General features: G+C 35.8%; 1 protein-coding gene across 5 annotated transcripts in view; it reads left to right on the top strand.

The window, feature by feature from the left end:
* Positions 1 to 18998, top strand: part of ZNF385B (zinc finger protein 385B) — a 382729-nt gene that overhangs the window by 171682 nt on the left and 192049 nt on the right. The window contains exon 1 of one of the 5 annotated variants that reach the window (XM_037740045.1): positions 4251 to 4385. The exons of the other annotated variants lie outside the window; for them this stretch is intronic. Coding sequence (XP_037595973.1) covers positions 4376 to 4385 — 10 coding nt within the window. The 5' untranslated portion in view covers positions 4251 to 4375. Of the gene's footprint in view, positions 1 to 4250; positions 4386 to 18998 lie in introns of those variants that run through there. 5 annotated transcript variants of the gene reach the window in all.

Raw genomic sequence — 18998 nt, 5'->3', positions numbered from 1 at the left:
TATTTCGTAATACAAGACACATCCAATCTTCTGGACATTTAGGATGTCTCCGTATGTTTGTGATTGTACATAATGTAATGAACATTTTCACTCATACAACACTTTTTTCTTTTTGTTTCTCTCTTCTGGATTCCCAAACTCAGAACTCATGTAACTCCATAAATGTTCAATCTATTCAAATAAACAGTAGGCTAGTTAATAGCAATTATCTGTATCTACAGAGAACTGTACTTACTTGTGAAAAATTGAAAAGCTATGATTAGGCTACAGTTTTTCCTCAGTTAAGCATAATCTCAACAGAAATAATAGTAGTTAATGCCTTTAGATAGATGGTCTTAAGTGAAGCCTAAGTATTAAAAATGAGTGCAATTGAACAATTTTACACATATTTTAGACACCAAATATGAAATATCAATGGATAATTAATTCATGAACTTAATACTTAGCATGATAAAAAAAATGTGAAATATTGGTGTGGTTTAAATAGTCTCCTCTTAGATAGTTTCATTCTACCCTGAAGAGGGTAATACAAGAAGAAAAACTCCCCTGAAAAAAAAAAAATCAAACAAAAAGAACTTCTTGCTTTTTTGAAAAAAAAAATCTTTTTACTTAAAACTGTTAATAATTCCAAAAAGATATGAAATTTTACATTTTCTGGAAATCATTACAGAAAAACTTTAGTTTAACTCTGCTGCCTCAAATCTCTGGATTATATGAGGAGGAAGCTTGGTAGGACCACCAGCTTTGAAGATTTATGACCCTGGACAATTTGCTTATGCTATCTTGGTCTTACTGGCTTAATCTGTACATTGGATGTTATGAGAATTGAATGTAAATTCCCCAGAAGAGTACCTGATACATAACTGGCACTTAGTTCCTTCTGTTCTTGCTTTTAAATGATGAGAGATTATTTCATGAGATAAATTTTTAAAATAATTTCTCTCTTTGATGAAAGACAGCAACTAAAACTGTACTAGTAGGTGAATGGTTAATATTTTTCCATAAAATCATAAACCTGTAGACAACTCGAGGGATGACTGATAATAAACTAAACATAAATAAATAGTTAAAATTCAGCGAAGCAATTCTGGTGTGTTCCTAAGGTACTCTGATTTTTTTTTATATATAGCTAATTGGTCAAAAAATAATGAAAACAATAACTTGAATATGTATGGCAATTTATGGTTTCAAGTACCATTATATTTAGTTGGTTTGATCCCCACAATGTCAGTATTACAGAAGTTCATGCAAAGTAAGTAATTGGCCTTAGGCAAAAACAACTAATTAATATTAAAGACAGAATTGAAAGACATCTTGTTATTTCTCTCTCATTTAATTCTATTAACCATCAAGTGAGGAGAGAAGAGGAAAATCAAAGCTAAAATGATGGAGTATCTAAAAGTTAATGGAAGGGAAAACTTCTTATTAAAAATGGTGCTCCTCAATGATTGTTAGTATTAAGAAAACAAAAATTGAAAATAAATGAGCCATGCATGCATCATAAAAACCAGAAAAAAGTTTATCCAAAAGGAAAAGAACTTGGAAGCAGACATTAATAAAGATCAAAGCAAATATTAGTGGAATGGAAAACACAGAAGAAATGAAAATAAAGCAAGTATTTTAAAAAGCAGCTGATTCTTTTGAAGGGGATCCACTTAAATAGACATCCGTGGCCAACCTGATGAAGGAAGAATTAAGAATACAAATGGAAAACATCCCAGTTCCATCTAACCTTCCAAAAATAAATAATCCTACTAGCTCTTCAAACTTTTTAGAGTAAGAGAGGGCTGCTCTGTTATCCAATTCCTTTTATGAAATTAGCATATACTTAATATTGAGCACCTGGAAAAGATGCTACATTAGCTTGCTAAGGCTGTGGTAACAAAGTACCACAGGCTGAATGACTTCAAAACAACAAAAATGAATTGTTTCACAGTTCTAGAGGCAAGAAGTATCTCTCTGCACGCGCGGCGCGCACACACACACACACACACACCACTCCCCATAAATTATAACAGAGACCTTTAAAAAAGTCCCTCTGGATCTATGAATTATTCACACCAGCTACTTATCTTTTTTGATATTTCTATTTAGAAGGATTAGCAATTTCTTCTGCCTTCAGTTAGCTGCATTGCTGGGCCTGTGATAGCAAATTTGTATATACCCAGCTACCTTCACTGTGGTTACCCTTCTCCTGTCTTTTCATGCAATGGATTGCTGCTTCGCAAAACAATCTGAAACTGCTGTAATTCCTCCAATAATGAACATCTGCTTCACGAATAACAAATCTATATCCCACACCTGTTTATATGCTAGCTTAGTATTTAATGATTTCTATTTATAAAGCCAAATCACAGTGGCTTTTAAAGTGACTTTAATGCCAAATCATAATACTTCTTTTTTAAGTGTGAGTTTTAAAAGCCATTTTTTAAACAGCAATTAAACTCAACACATGATATGACTCAAAACTGATGTCATTTAGTGACTCAAATATGATTTCACTCAACTGAGGAGATAATATGAACAGCTAAACACAAGTTCATGCAGAAACTGATATCAACCACCACCTTCGTGAATACTTCCTTGTGGGGACTTATTATAAGATGCAAATAGTTACGGATGCACACTGATTCAGAGCTGTGAAAATGGGTTTGAAAAAGTCTTAGATTCTACATGATATGGTAATAACACAATTTATAATGGAAACTGTCCTCATCCTAGAAGTTAGGGTAACCTAATAAGGTAGAGCAATGGTTCTCAAAGTGTAGTCCCAGGACAAGCAACATCAGCAACACCTGGTGTATTAGGCAGGGTTCTCCAGAAAGACAAAATCAATAAGATATAGATGTAGATATCAGATATAGATAATATAGATATATGAGGGCAATTAAAGGAATTGGCTCACACAATTATGGAGGGTGAGAAGTCTATGACAGGATGTTTGCCAGCTGGAGACCCAGGATACTGGTGGCATGGCTGAGTTCAAGCTCAAGGCCTCAGAATCAGGAAATATACATACATTTGACATATCTATTGGATATGCAAGAGACCTGCATTTCATAATGGCAAAAATAGGCCTCAGTCTCTTTTATATTTGTCATCCTTAGCCATTTCTCTTTTTTTGTTCCCTTTGCTCTAAGTGATCCTGTTTTCATAGCCGTTCCCCATTTTTCCTTTACCAAATTAGATTAATTTCCCTTTTACAGTTTTCTCAGACTTTCTCTCCCTCACTTTTCCTATTTTTAACTTATTAACCTTGCTTTAACCAAAATAAAAGTAACTAGTCATGTTAATATTGAATCTCCAAATTAAGGAATAGCTAAATACAGAAATACGAACAAGTATCTATAAAAATTAGGACTCTGGGAAGTTACACTGCTGTCCTCTGTCATTATAACAAGTAAAAGATAGTATCTATTAGACGACAATATAGAAAATTGCTAAAATATGTATACTTGGACATGTCATTTATTTTCTATTTTAGAAAACATAGTCTCAAAAATCACATTCATCTCCCTGGCTTTAGTGCTGGCTTGCATGCTGTGTCTTCTTCCTTTGGGTCCAGACATATTTTCTCTTTTAAAAATTGTTAATACATATGCAGTAGAAAAATAACAAGAGATGAGATGTTCCTTTGTTGTATGTTCACTGTAATCTCCTTATTGCTTAAAAACTGTAAGGCTTGTTCTTCTCTCAGGAGAAACCTATTTCAGAAATAATTTTCATTGTATTGGAGTCAAACAAATAATCCATCATGAAACTGAAATCTCACTGGAGGTTCAAGCTCATAACACCAAATAATAAACATATATGCATTTTTCTGATCATTGGTGAGTAATATAATTTTAATACTCAATCTTCCTTTAAAACATGCATAGTGTGCAGTTTCTTTTGTAGCAGAATTTCTTTTTAGTTTAGAGTGAAATGCATTTCAAATTCTTAGACAAAAAACATTGAGGAAAAAGTAATTACATTAAAAATATTATTTAATAAACTTTTTTGCATACATGTAAATTTTTTCTTTGTGAATTGAGTAGAAAATTTTACTTGGGAATTTTAAAGAAACAGCATGATCAATTCAGAATTTATATCTCAAACTCCAGTTAAGTAACCTACTTTTCCACAATTTTTGTTGGCTCTGTAGGCTGAGGAGGCAACATGTACTGACAGTCACTGTATTGTTTGCTAGTTTCAAATGAGGTACACAGTGAGTGAGTGGAGTCAGGCCAGTACTCCAGCAGGCTTAGGATACAAGGAAGAGTTTGTGAAGGCTCACACTCAATCTGCAATAAAACTGGTGGCAGGTTAACGTACCTCTCTGCTCCTGACACATTTGTTATACAGAAATTACAGACTGACTGACTTGCTAAGAAAAATGCTTCTTGGTAAGTAACCTAATTTACAAATGTTGATTTGTTTTAAACTGATAGGAAATATATATATTTAGCTATACTTGGCTTTTGTTGTAATTTTCCAGAGTTGCACAGATTTCACACTGTGCTGGGCCATGTTGTAATTAGTATTATTTGTCCTACTAGATTTTTAGGTGGCAAGGTTTGGCAATTTAGAATAACCTTGGAAATGTGTATATTTTTATATACAGTTAAAGAAACAGTCATGATCAGTATTTGATCTGTATTTTTTTCTTCCACTAAAATTGACATAACATTTTTGGATTTAATCAGCAGTTGTTAAAGATAATAGAGTCTTCATGATCTAAATGTTAGCATTACTTTTTGTTTAAAAATATTTTGGACATCTATATGATGTTAAATACTCTGATATGTATTCTAAAAAGGACTAGTTCTATGTGATTATTATAATGCTTAAGATAAATTGAAATCCCTAGACTATCAGTTTTAAAATTAGTTTCAAGTAGTGGAACAATGAAAAGATAAAGTTTTAATATGCTGTATATCTTTAGTAATACTCATAATTATATCTTATGCAATGTAAAATATTTTTAAATATAACATTTGCATACCTTAGTCTTAATAGAAATCTGACAAACCTTTCAAAGAAAATGATATAGAAAGCTTTCTCATTTTATAAAAGAGGATAATTAAATAAGAATTTCATTGGAAAGTATATAAATGCTTTTAAAATGCTTCATTGATAGAATCCTTCTTTTACTCTCAAGTTAATATTGTAAAATATGGTGGAATTTTAGGGCTTGGATTATTTATTTGGAAAATAAACATTTTCCTAAAAGAATCTATTGGTAAACACACAATTAGTTGAGGAATTTTCCAGTTAAAAAAGGCTAAACAAATATCTGAAAGCGCCAGGAAAGTTAGGAGAAAATATCTCTCATTGCAATGATTATTCTTTTACCAGTTGTAAACACTACCTCATGTGTGATAACAATTTAAGTCTTTATTTTAGAGGTATTAAGAATGTCACTATTTTGGCCAGCCATGGTGGCTCGTGCCTGTAATCCCAACACTTAGAGAGGCCAAGGCAGGCAGATCACCTGAGGTCAGGAGTTCAAGACCACCCTGGAGACAGTAAAGATGGTGAAACCCTATCTCTACTAAAAATAAAAAAATATCTAGATGCGGTGGTACACACCTGTAATCCCAGCTACTGAGGCAAAAGTAGGAGAATCACTTGAAACAGGGAGGGGGAGGTTGCAGTGAGCCAAGATCATGCCATTGCACTCCAGCCTGGAAAACAAGAGCAAAACTCCATCTCAAACACATACACACACACACACACACACACACACACACACACACACACACACACACAAAGAATGGAACTTTTTTAAGGAATATTTGAGAACCCATTTGGGATATAGTAAAGATAGCTATATTAGTACCTTAAATGATACTTTTACTTTGTTGTTAATGTATTTAAATAACTTAAATATTAGGTCAATCTGCACAGAGAAAGCCTGTAATCTATTGTGTATTTGCAGATCAAGTTTTGCTATAATTTCAAGCCCATTATTCTACCTGGTAACAGTATTATAACTGAAGAAGAGTGCTGGTCAGGGAAATGGGAGACCTAGGTTTTCATCCTGCTCCTCAAGACTTCTTCTAACCATTAGGTCACTTCCTGTATAAAATGATTTCTTAAAGTTTTACTCTATTTTTGCACTTCCACTCTGCCTTCTTGGTTTGCATGATCCTGTCATGTTGGAGACACTGTATACCTGTATGAAATGCATTGGATATTTTAAACAAAGGCAATCTGTTCATATGGGAGCTCCCTTTGGGTCATGAGGTTCAGTGCCATTGATGGGGAAATAAGTGATGTTGGTGATTTAGGAGAATGATCCCAGCCTCTGGAAAGAGCACCTACACTTGTGTGAAATGGTCACCGTTTTGTTATCATTTACCAAGGTCCTGATACATGCATGTTTCATGACCTTCAAAGAAAATTCCGACCAATACCCACCTTGGAGACATATATATTTCCAACATCCACCTTTAAGACATACATATTTTTAAAAGGCATAATGCAGTTGAAATCATCTATGCAGTCAGTAGCCCTTCACATGCAGAATCATAAAATATTTTCATACCATATCCATGACCTCTTCATTTGCCCAAGATTTCCTCCATTTGATTGAAAATTGAAAGTTTGCGGACTTGAGTTTTCAGTCATTTCACTGTAGTGAGGTGGCAAAGCATGGGCTTGAGATGATGGCAGTTCAAACCCTTCTCCTCCACTTCCAAGTGGTTTCAGGAAAACTGCTTGTCCTTTCTGCACTTACTTCCTTCATAAATGAGGGTACCAATATTAAAGATTACTATAAGGATTAAATAGGTAATATTTATAAAGTGTCAAGTGTAATACTTTAACCAATAAATGGTAGGCAATTGTTGTCTTACTAAATTATTTTATCAACTGTCTTATTATTGACTATTTCTATTTGGATTCACAATACTTTCTAGGATTGCTGAAATCGTTTTGGTTTTATGCAGTTATTCACTTCAGTGTTCCAGTAAGATGACTGAATTATTTTCCTGTGTGAGTTTAGAGTCAACCAGATCTAACTCTAAATTATAGTTGTGAGCTATAATTACTTCAATGGTTAAGACCATTTTGGCCAGGAGGAGTAAAAAGTTATATTTTACAGTGCATGTGAAAGAAGTGTTTGTGAATTCATCTCTGCTTCTATTCATACCTTGGTTAAAATGAGCCACGGTGTTGAGCAGTTTCTTTGGAACGTTACATAAACTTACTTATTCTTGGCCACATAGCAGTTGGGAATACGCAAACAGGCCTGAAAGGAACCAAACAGCAAATTCTTTACAAGCAGGAAACCTAATATTTACACAATAATAGGGTGATGGCCACTAAGGTGGCTTATGACTAAGTTTTCTTGTTCATCATGAATAGGAGCTAGCATCTTTTCTTCAAAGACTTGTGTTAATATGTTCAACGGGACTAGACTGAAGCACAATCGTGATGCAGGCATTTCAACACCAGAGGCTCTAAGCCCTTCCCCCTCCTCTGCCCCAATACACAGTGCCCTCACATTCTTTTCCTTTCCCTTATCAAACTGGCTTTCTGATTTCGTGTTTTACACCAAGATACAAATGGCTTGTTGTCATTCATCAACATTTTCTATATATTTGCATTTTAGCACACTGAACAATTTAAGCTAAGAATCTAAAGCTCTAAGCCCATACAATTGTAAGCAATGAGTGGCTTGAAAGCTTTTGGAGAAACATAGAAGTATAATCTCTAGATCATACATATTCATTGCCCCCAATGGGCAAAAAATTATTCCTGGAAGCAAAAAAACTTCTCTTTTTATGTATGAGCACAGATATACATATGGCACATAGATACATGGTTTATCTGTAGTGTTAAAATTTCATGGGAGACACGTAAGAAAAATGTCTAAGAAGGCCCCTTAGGAGGGCAGCAATGAATAAAAGGGCTAAGAAACACTGCTGTAGATGAGGATATCAAAGGACTTTGTGAGATTGCAGAGTTTGAATTTTTGCTGAATTGTCTCTTAATGTTTTCAGTATGAAGGAACTGATGCCTGATTTAGTACTTATATTTGATACCAGTATTTATGTTCTAATACATCAAATATGATCCCCTGCTGTGCCATTACTCTTTTTAGTTTTAGTAGGAAATAAAGAGGAAAGACTTGAGGAAAAGGTATACTTAACCTTGAATCCAGCTGTACCTCCTACAAGTTCTGTGACCCATGGCAAATCACTTACCCTCTTTAAGCTTCAGTTTTCTTCTATTTAGTTTACTTGGGAATCAAAATGTCCACCTGAGGGAATTCCAATATCATAAAGATTAATCATAATAATATACAGAAAACTTTCTGCAAATTGCCTAGTGCATAATAAATACATGCCTGTGAGTAACTATAATTTTATGTGTTGTGCCTTTTTACCTCAAATACTGGCTTGAAAACTTATTATTGAAAAAGAAATCTAGATTTAGGACGTAAAGGTATTGTCCATGAAGGGCAGAACTCCCTCTAAGACAAATGTTAATCTAGTCATAAAAAAGAAAGATAAACTTCTAATATTTCTTTTAAACCAGTAACCAAACCTATTAACATAAATAAAAAACAGAATAAAATCCAAATTAACATATCTAGACTAGTGTAATTTCTGTTGAATATAGAATAATTATCCTGACCATTCTATTAAAATACATTTTCTTTAAATACTACATTGCACTTAGCTGTAAAGTAATTGTTTTATTCCCCTAGAACCATGACTCTGTGTTATTCGGAATTCCCATCTGTTTGTGACATCACTTTTGCCTAGAATGTTATTCCCTTATCTCCTTACTGGGTAGACATACTTGCCTTTAGATATTCATGGCATGTAATTATAGGATAGATAAATTAATTGAAAAGAAGTAGTTTTTCTTCCTGAGAATTCATGTGGAGCTAGTCCAATTTAAGTATTAATGCAACTCTGTGGAAAATTTTGTTTCCTTAAAAGGAGTGTCCACAATTTACCCCACCTCTCTTTCCATTTTTCTCCAAGTACTTGTTCCACTTTTGTGATTTGCTCTTAAAAGCCTAACCTATTAACATTGTTTCCAGATTTTCTTTTCTTTTTTTTTGCTTTCTTTTCTTTATAAGATTAATATTTAATACCTCCAGAGACAAAACTCCAGTGGAGAAGGAGAAGTGCTTCAATTGTACCACTCTTTTGGCAAAATAGAATAAATGGGCACCTCTGATATGCATGATATATTCTCCATTGCCTTTTCTGCTTATCTTCTTTTTTGATAATTTCTCTCTTCAACAATGTTTTCACTTTTCTGTACTAGCAATCATTAATAATAAGTAACTATAGAATAGTATTCTCCATGCCAAAGTGTGGCTTTGTTATTTTTGACTTACAGCAGATGATACAGGATTTTGAGAAGCAGTATTAAGAGAACTCTACATGGAGGCAACACATTTATCCAGCAGAAGTAGCCCACAGGTAGCAGAATCCAAAACTATACATGATATAATTATTCAAACCTTTCCTAGCTTTCCAGAGAGTTGAAAGGACAGAGATTTCCAGGGTAGACAAACATCATATTTCAAAAGCATGTGAGAAATCCAAGACCCTCATTTGGAATAAAATATATTGGCTCAGATTCTGTCTTCATATGCCTTAAAAAATCATACTCCAAAAGGACTATGGAAGTTTTGACTTTAAAAAGCCATTAGGCTGCAAATTGGGTTAAAAATACATGCAATACTAAATGGCATCCTGGAAGCTTCAGTGCACTCTCGGTAGTCTCTAATTTATGTAGTATTGTCACAGTTTACTTACTGCCATTTCAATGAAAGACTCTGAGTTTTCAAGATAGTAAGAGGCAAATATTTGAGCAGAGATTTGAAACAGAACTCCTTTGAGAACTTCCCAGTGAAATGATTTCCCCAAACCTGGAAATCTAAAAGTGACATCCCCAAGAGATTAGAATGATGTTCACATACTTGAACTTGGAACTACAGTATCATAAAGAATTAATATGGTATTCTCTATCCCTATTTATTTTAGTTAAGACAGGAAAAATGACTTAATCAAGATGTCTCATCTAGGAAATTTTGAATTAAAATACAATCTTCTTTCCAAACATTTATTCTGCTTTTCTCTGTTTCCCTGGCCTGTGTGACAGGCTCCTATCCTCCTGCACTGAAAGGGGGTGGGGAGATAGGAAATAGGAGATGGAGGTTTTCATCCTGGCTCCTCAAGACTGCTTCTAACCATTGGGTCACTTCCTCTGTAAAATGATTTCTTAAAGTTATACTCTATTTTTGCGATTCTACTTCTCCCTTCTTGGCTTCCATTATCCTGTCGTGTTGGAGACACTGTATGCATGTATAAAATACACAGGATATTTTAAACAAGGGCAGTCTTTTCACATGGGAACTCCTTTTAGGTTAAGGTTCAGTACCATTGGTGGGAAATAAGTGATGTTGGTGACTTAGGAAAATGATCCTAAATCCATCCGTTTATTCTGTTTGCACCTCTGTCAGCAAATCCAAGGTGTTTCCTCCTCTGAAATATACTAAAAAACTAATTGAGCCAGACCCATGACCCTTCTCTATTAAAACTATTTTTGTTTCTCCTCATTGTCGTGCATCTCTATGTCTTTCTCTGGAAAAATAATTTGGAGAAACATTGTCAACTATTTTTCATTCCTTTAGAAAGATTAAAGTGGCCTTGGCTAGTGTGGAGAAGGCGCTGACTGCTGCTCATATGTTGTCTTTTTTTCTCCTTTACAACTCTCTTGGGCCTTTTAGGGTACTTCAGTGTGGTAGAAGGAAGTAGAGATGGCTTGATAATTGATTTATTTCCTGCTATATTGGTTCTATGTCTCTTACAAAGTAGCAGAGCCTGACTCTCTTCTGTGTGGTATCAGTCAGAGTTCTGAATGAACACTGAAGGCATAAACAGCTCAGATTTTCAATTAGGATTTCATTAAGGACCTACTTGTAGAGATGTGGTCAGGTTTAGGATAGTGAGTAGCTGATGTTAAAGTACTTATTGACCTGCCATAAGTCTCCCCATTCCTGAAAGGGAAGGGGAGGTAATGGAGTTGCCTAAGTTTAGTAAGAGCTGAAACTGGAGACTAGATGGAAACTATTCAACAAGAGCTGTTCTTCTAGAGAGAGGCCATTGCCAGAATGCAGGCACAAATGGAACTCAAAAGAAATACCCTGACTTCCCTCTTCTTCAGTGCAGCTGTAGTGCACAGGGTCTAGTGAGGGAGATCTGTTGGCTCCTAAAAGAAATGGTCCCAACTTGTCCTTTTGGATTTTGACATGCTTTTTCAATATCTCCTGATCTTCTGTGTCTATAGCAGCTCCAGCTCCTAGTTCTAATTCAACTATTTTCATTCTTCTGTGCATTTAGAAAAGAGATGATCATTACTTTAGCCAATTGCTTAACAAATTTTTATTGAGCATATATTATGGGCTAACTACAATGTTAGAAAGGCCCCAAGGATATCAAAGTGAATGAAGCAGAAAAGACCCCTGTCCATAAGCGACTTTTTCTTCCCTGCTTAAACTATGGCTTTAAGAACTCAGAGACTCTTCTAGAAATCCTCAATCTTCTGATGTTTTCTGGGGGGTGCTTTGCTCAAGTGTAAACAATGGAGATGGGCAAATCAATAGGTGAAGTGTTTATAGTACTCAATTTTGCACCATTCATTCATTCAAAAATTTAGTTCTGAGCATCTACTATGATTAGTATATGTAGAGATTGAGAAATCAGTAAGTTATCTTAGGGTTTGGGGTTCTGCTCATCTAGCTGAAAGCAGATATGCAAATACTACAATGGCAAGGTGTCAAGAGCAAGGGACTAGCAAATTATTCCATTGTTTTGGATGAAGGTGACTGTGAGAGTTGTGATAGTAACCATAACACCCAATTTCCTGGCTGCTTGGATGAACAGTATAAAGACTCACTGCTAGTAATATGTGCTTTTATTTAATGGGAATCCCATAAGTGCTCACTTGTAAAAAGCAGGGTTTCCCAGAATCCATTGGCACAAACTGTTAAACTCCTTGAAATACACACAGAACAATTCAAGCACAGTGTTAATACTGTTAGGGATAAACTATGTGACTCTGAATTAGGGATCTCAGAAGAAACTATGTTTTTAGAGATCATTAGACATGTACTTTTTACTAGTCCCTACAGCCTATACTTTAGAACAATACTCATTGAAACTGTGAAAAATGAAACTACATCATGAAATGTTTTCCTCATAATAGTTAGCATTATTTGTGTATTTTAACGGTTGTAACTATGGACTCTTTATAGCTACATAGGAAATAGATCTTCTCATGTTTCCAAATCTATATCTTAAAATGCTTTGTCTAGACAAGAGTTTTCTGATCCTCTGACATATTAAAAATGAGCTCAGTTCTGTTTTTTAATCTGAGACTAAAAATTTTCTGTGGAAGTATAGTTTGGGCTTACAGTTTGGTTCTTTCTATCTTCTCTAAATGATAGAAAGAAACACACCTATTTTTCATCACTTTCTGATTCTCTTTTCAATTGGTTTCTGGAGAAAAGGTGTCCCTGATAATGATAAAGGAAATGAATCTTAGCCATTTTCCATTAACAGCATAGTCTTCTTCAGGTTCACCATGACATCCATAGGGACTGGATTCACACCTTAGCTCTGATTTTGTTAACGGCAGCTCATCACACAGATGGTTTAGCACTCAAACACCACGGAGGCCTCTGCATGGTAACATTCAGATTCTCCTTTATTCACATACAGATCCATGTTTGGAGGTTCTCATAAAACTCAGTCTCGGGGACTATCTTACTGGAATTTGGGGTTTTGTTTTTATTTTTTTTATGTGTAGTGAAAGAGGTTGAGTATTTATATACTGTAGACTATACAGTGTATTCAAGGAACTGGAAACAGTATAAACTTATTTTTATATAGTATGTTGGTTATATTTTAAAATATTATGGTTGGTGTGTTTTGTCTTCAAACATCTTTTCCAGTGAAGGACCTTTAAATGTAAAGCCATTTGTCAAATTATTAATCTAAAAAAGTGAAATATCTTATTTTCCTGTTTCTGGAATTTTTGGACATTCAGTGTTATCACCTTTTTTTTTTTCAGATGAACCATTGAATGACTGCACTGCTTTACATTTATTGATCCCTCACCTGAAGACATATTGAATATTTTGTTTCATATACAGTATAGAAAAATAAGTGTATCCTGTGTCAGTTACCTAATTTGAAGACAACTTGTATAATTTTACCCTTTTGACAGATTTTTGTACATGGTAAAAAAAAAAATCTTAGGAGAAAACATGTACTCTGAAGACATTAAAGTCAGAATTATTTAAACAGATCTATGTGTATCTTTTATATTATGCAGTTAAAGTAATGCATGCCCTTTCTTCTTTGAGTAATACCGGTGGCACAGGGGAATAAAAAGGCATTGTTTCCAAATGTTTGCCATTTTGATGCTGACAATAACTATTATGATATTTTGTCTTAATAAATTCTTACATTGTAATAGGGTATAACTGTATCAATTGTCTAGTGGATTTAATGCCTCTTAACTGGTAAGGCAGGGATAAGATTACTTATCAGTCAGCTAAGTCTTGTGCTGTGACACATTGAATCAAAGAAAATTCATAATGTCATGTAGATAAACACAAAAGACTTTTGTGTCTTGGTTTCTCACCACCCTACCTTATTGATTTGCTTTTCTTCTACTTCTGATAAAGGCAATGAAATATCTATCCTGCATGGGATAAATGTGAGTTACTGATGTAACTAAATGACTGCCAAAGGCACAGTGCCACTCTCCACATGGCAGCTTGTTACAGGATTCCTCTTTTAATAATAAAACCCTACAGCCTTCGCACCAAGCTCAAGCATGAAGGATATCATGTTATCCTTTCAGCATTTCGTAGTATCTTTTACTTGGGCTTTCATTTGTCTCCAAGTATCCCTTATCTTGAATAATGTATGTCANCGTACCTATTTTTGTGATTTCCTCTGAATAAACCTTATTTATCAAGGCAACATTCTCCATGGACCAGTGTCCTAAACATGAAGCTTTGATATAATGGAACTAAATATGAATTCAAATTTATGTCCTTTTCTCATACTTCAAATACATGCATCCTTTCCCAAAATATATACATGCACCCAGTCTTTCCAGGTGAAATCTCTCATTCTATTTGTTTAGTGTTCTAGAATCTCCTAGAGAAGAACTGTTTTGAGTGTAGTCCATATGTTACATACATGGCAGTAAGCACAGGTAGGTGCTTCAAAACTGTTGAAATCGCCTATTTGCGAACTGGCTCTGTATATGAGGTACAGGCTCATGCATTTATGTAACCAGATCTAAGTATTGCCCACCATGTGTCAGGCTCTGTGCTGAGCACTGAGTCTCCAGTCATGACATTTCTTTTCTCTTAGCAGGAAGAGGAAGGGTGCTAATACTGGGAAACATAAACAGGTCTTATGATTAGAATTATGTTCTTAAAATGTGTTTTGTACTGAATTTACTTTATTAAGCATAACACTACATTTTTTTTTTCAAATTAAAGCAGAATGTAACATGGTAAAACTTAAGAATCTAGAATGAAATGTAACAAAAAGCAAAACTTTCTTTCCTTTTCCACAAACCTCCAATCTTAATTTCCCCAAACATACTTTGCTAATGGATTTTGTGCTTTGTTTCAGAGTAAAACAAGTAAATCAAAACTGAAAACACACAGGCATGCAAACATATATACATATACACATTTGTATTATACGAAATATTCTACACCTTTATATTTTTACTTAGTACTGTATCTGCTGTATCATCTTGTAGTCTTTTTCATTGGATGACATATTTACCACATAAGATAATTTAAAATGTTGAAAGAATCTCAAAATTACAGAAAATCTGCAATATGGAAGCAAGAACGTTTTGTTTTCTGAGTGAGTTACCCTATCACCCTGGAGCATTGTGGTGTGGATTTTTTATAAGCAAGACAATCTCCTATACAACTACAATACAATCATCAAAATAGAGAAATCAACATAGATACATCCTATACCTAATCCATAGACCCCGTTCAGGTTCTGGCATTTGTCCTAATAATATATTTTATAGTTATAGAATCCATTTCAAAATCACTGATTGCATTTCACTGTCGTGCCTGTTCTGTCTTTTTTAGTCTGGAAAATTCCTCAGCACGCGCGCATGTGTGTTTAATTTTCATGATCTTGACTCTTGAAAACTGCTGAATAGTTTGTGTTTCCTGATATTTCCTCTTGATTGACTTCAGATTATGTATCTTTGGTAGGAATATCATGAAAATGATACTATATTCCTTTTACTGTATCCTATCAGATCTCAGGTAATTTTAATTTCTCTCATTATTGATAATGTTCACTTTGATCTCTTCTTAAAGGTGATATTTTCCAGGATTTTCTACCATGAAGTTACTCTTTTCATCCTTTATAATTAATAGCATTTTGTGCAGAAGTACTTGAAACCTTATAAATATCTCATTCTTTGTCAAACTTTCCATTTATTCATTTATTTCTATCCATATGGGTGATGGTTTCCTGTTTTATTCGATGAGTTATAACCCTTTACTATCATCAATTATTTTGATGTGAAAATTGCCCTGAATTGGTCCAGCGGGAGTTCCTTCAACCTGCCTCCAGTGTACTTTTGACTCAGAAGACTTGTCATTTCTTGAGCACTTCCTTGCTATCTGTCACAGTAAGACATTTCAGGCTCATTTTGTACTTTCCTATCCCAGTCTTGATGTCAGACTTTTCTCTAAGACGTCCTAGTTGTTTGTAATGGATAGTGGTATTTGGAAACCAAGATTTGGGTGCTTTTGGGGGGGGGTGTTGCTACTCTCAAACCTTCTCAGTGGCCAGTGCTGGGAGCAAATGTATATATCTGCATGCACATACACAAACATGTGCACATCTACCTCCATTTATATCAGTCAGTGTGTGTTGAAAACCATGACTTTGTACTGATACCTCCAATCTGACACCACAGAATGTACTCTTATTTTCTCCCTTTCCCTATTTATAACTTACTTCTCCAAGAGTGAGAAGCTGGTTCTCATTATCCTAATATATTCACGGAATTGATCAACACCCCTATGTAACTGTCTCTCATTGCCATTGCCACCTTTCGTCTTTAGATGCCTCCTCCTCCCACCTGGGCTCTGACACATCACATGGGGCTGCCAGCACCCGACTCCTCACCCCCATGTGGAAGCCCTCCCTATTCCACCCATGCACCAATACCGCATGACCAGCTGAGTCCCACCCCCTAGCATGGACATCCTCCTCACCCCACTCAGATTGCCCCCATGTGTGGACATCTTTATTGTCCACTGGAGGCCCTGACTCCTCATGCTGGGCACTCCTGCCACAGTCACCTTTCTGTCTCTGTTCTGATCCCCCATTCTGAGTTCCCAAGGGTCCCCCACCCCACATGATACAGACTGTACCTTGCTCTGTTCCATCTAACGACTTTAGAAGGGAATTACTCAAGAAAATTAAGGAGAGAGTGAACTCTTATAAGATCACTGTCTGCCAGTATTTTAATTTGAATAATGATAAAGGAGGAATAAAAAATAATCACTAAATGTTTTGATGACTAAAGTGGCTTAGACCACCTCATCTCTCTTTTCTCTTTCCCACCAGTGAGAGTAATCAGTCATTAGTGATGCTGTTAGTGTATGTTTTGCCTTTTTAATGTAGGTAGTCATTAACTTAGGAACCCTATAGGAACATTCTGTGTGCCTGAATGTCTTCTCCTCGTTTTCCTTATCCCTGGGAACTCCTAGCCACATACTTGTTCTTTTTATTGTTTCTGGTATAGCTGCTACTCATTCCAGTACCATAGTCAGTAAAGCAGGAGATTGTGGTCCTCTTTTATCACTTCTTTCTTATTTAGAGCTCAGTGATCTCCTGGTCAGACTCAGGATCAAGACTCAGCAGTATGGTATATAGGCCTATGGCCGGAGTTGGGTAGGAGGGCTCTAGACAGCTCTAAGTATCAATAGGCCAGACACTTCAGGACATCCATAGCATAGCTTGATTTCATTTTATGCATGTAACAAAATATTGATCTACCACACAAATATGTACAAATATTATGTGTCCAAAAAAGATTAAAGGAGCTTTAGGGCTCAGGGAATTTGAGAGTTCCAGGATAGTATAGGGACAACTTTAGCCACATTAAGGTTTGTTAGATTCTTTCATGCTAACTACAGAACATAGGCACTTGTCTCTGGAGATGCTGCAGACTGCAGTGGAAGTTTGCAGCTGTTGAGTGTCGTATTCACATATAGATAAGACGTGGTGTGGGAGGTTTGTGCTGCTGGGTGAGTTTGTGTCAGCCTGACCTGGAGGGCAGGCAGTCTGTTTCTGTCTAAAAGTCAAAGCTGTGACATCTGACCCTGATAACCAAAGTAATGTTTGTATGAAATTTTAATTCCTAAAAGTTTGCTGCTCATGGGTTATAGCTTTATCTATGTCTCTGATTACATATTAAATAGTTCATAAATTTATTCATGCAGTAGATCTTGGAAAATTTTCCCCAATGGAGGACACTGTCGCCATTTTAAACAAACTCAAAAATCACATACCTACTGACCTGATTGTAATCTGTTTATCCATCACATTTAAACTAGGAGCACATTTTTGGCTGGGCAAGGTGGCTCCTCCCTGTAATCCAGCACTTTGGGAGGCTGAGGTGGGTGGATCATGAAGTCAGGAGATCGAGACCATCCTAGCCAACATGGTGAAACCTCTTCTCTACTAAAATACAAAAAATTAGCTGGGTGTGGTGGCAGGGGAATCACTTGAACCTCAGAGGCGGATGTTGCAGTGAGCTGAGATTGTGCCACTGCACTCTAGCCTGGCAACAGAACAAGGCTCCATCTCAAAAAAAAAAAAAAAATTAGGAGCAAATTTTTATAAATGTACTCACTTTGCAAATTGGAGCATATGATTTTATTTTGGCATGTTAAATTATCTTTCTTTCATTATACCAAATATGATGCCAAGCCCATAGGCTCAGAGAACCTGAAGGTTTTACAGGCAGCAAGTCAGGAAGATTTGTTTCAGGTCCTGGGCTGAGGGCTCAGGTTGTCAGCAGGAGCTCATTTATTCATTCAGTGGATATCATTGAGCACCTCCTGTGCTAAACATACTGTTAAGTAGGTAACAGGATACAGTTAAGTACAACATCAGGTTTAGGTTTTTAAAAGATCACTCTGGCAGCATTGTGGAAGATAAAATACAGGAGAGGTAGACAAAGGCAGGAAAGCCAGCCAGAAATAATTACAGCATTTGGGGGAAGAAGCTGGCTTGAGGTGGGAATGGCGACAGAAAGGAGGAGACAGATTAGACCCTATGTGGTTCTTAAACTTCCCCAGGGTTGTGAGCCACTCATCAGCAGATGAAAACCTGTGACCTCCACAGAGGGAAATGTGCATATGGGCATGAATAAAAGTATGGTTTCACAAGGCCTGCCCTTCATCATCCCCATCAGGAAAGGGGGCACAGGCCTGGATTCTAGAGGTCTCAGCTGACATCCATCAATGAGCCCTGCCCTACAGGACTTCAAGAGGGGAGAGCACACATCAGGCTGCGCTCATGAGAAAAGAAAGCTCCACAGAGGAAGGGGTACACGAGCTAGGACCTGAGATGAGGATTTGGAAGTCACTTCAGATGGCGTAAGCAGTCTCCCGGCTTTTATCACTTTATGAGTCTTCATGAACTATGTTCGGAGAACCATAAAGCGCGAGTCTTAAGACTAATTGGTTCCCAGGAGCCACCTCAGAACTCTTCCTTGTTACATTATGTAATAGTACATATGAAACCTGTAGCATATGGCCTGTTAGGTAGACCTCAGTCAATATTAGTTATTTTTATTACTAAGCACATCAAAATACATATAAGATAGTATGTGATGTGTGGTTCTTTCTCCAGAGTGATAGAGAATTATTTGATAGCAATGGCTTAATTATATCAGCAGTC

The sequence above is a fragment of the Cebus imitator genome, unplaced genomic scaffold (genome assembly GCF_001604975.1).
Source record: "Cebus imitator isolate Cc_AM_T3 unplaced genomic scaffold, Cebus_imitator-1.0 Scaffold78, whole genome shotgun sequence".
NCBI lineage: Eukaryota > Metazoa > Chordata > Mammalia > Primates > Cebidae > Cebus > Cebus imitator.
The sequence above is the reverse complement of the archived record's forward strand: the minus strand, read 5'-3'. Positions and strand labels throughout refer to the sequence as shown.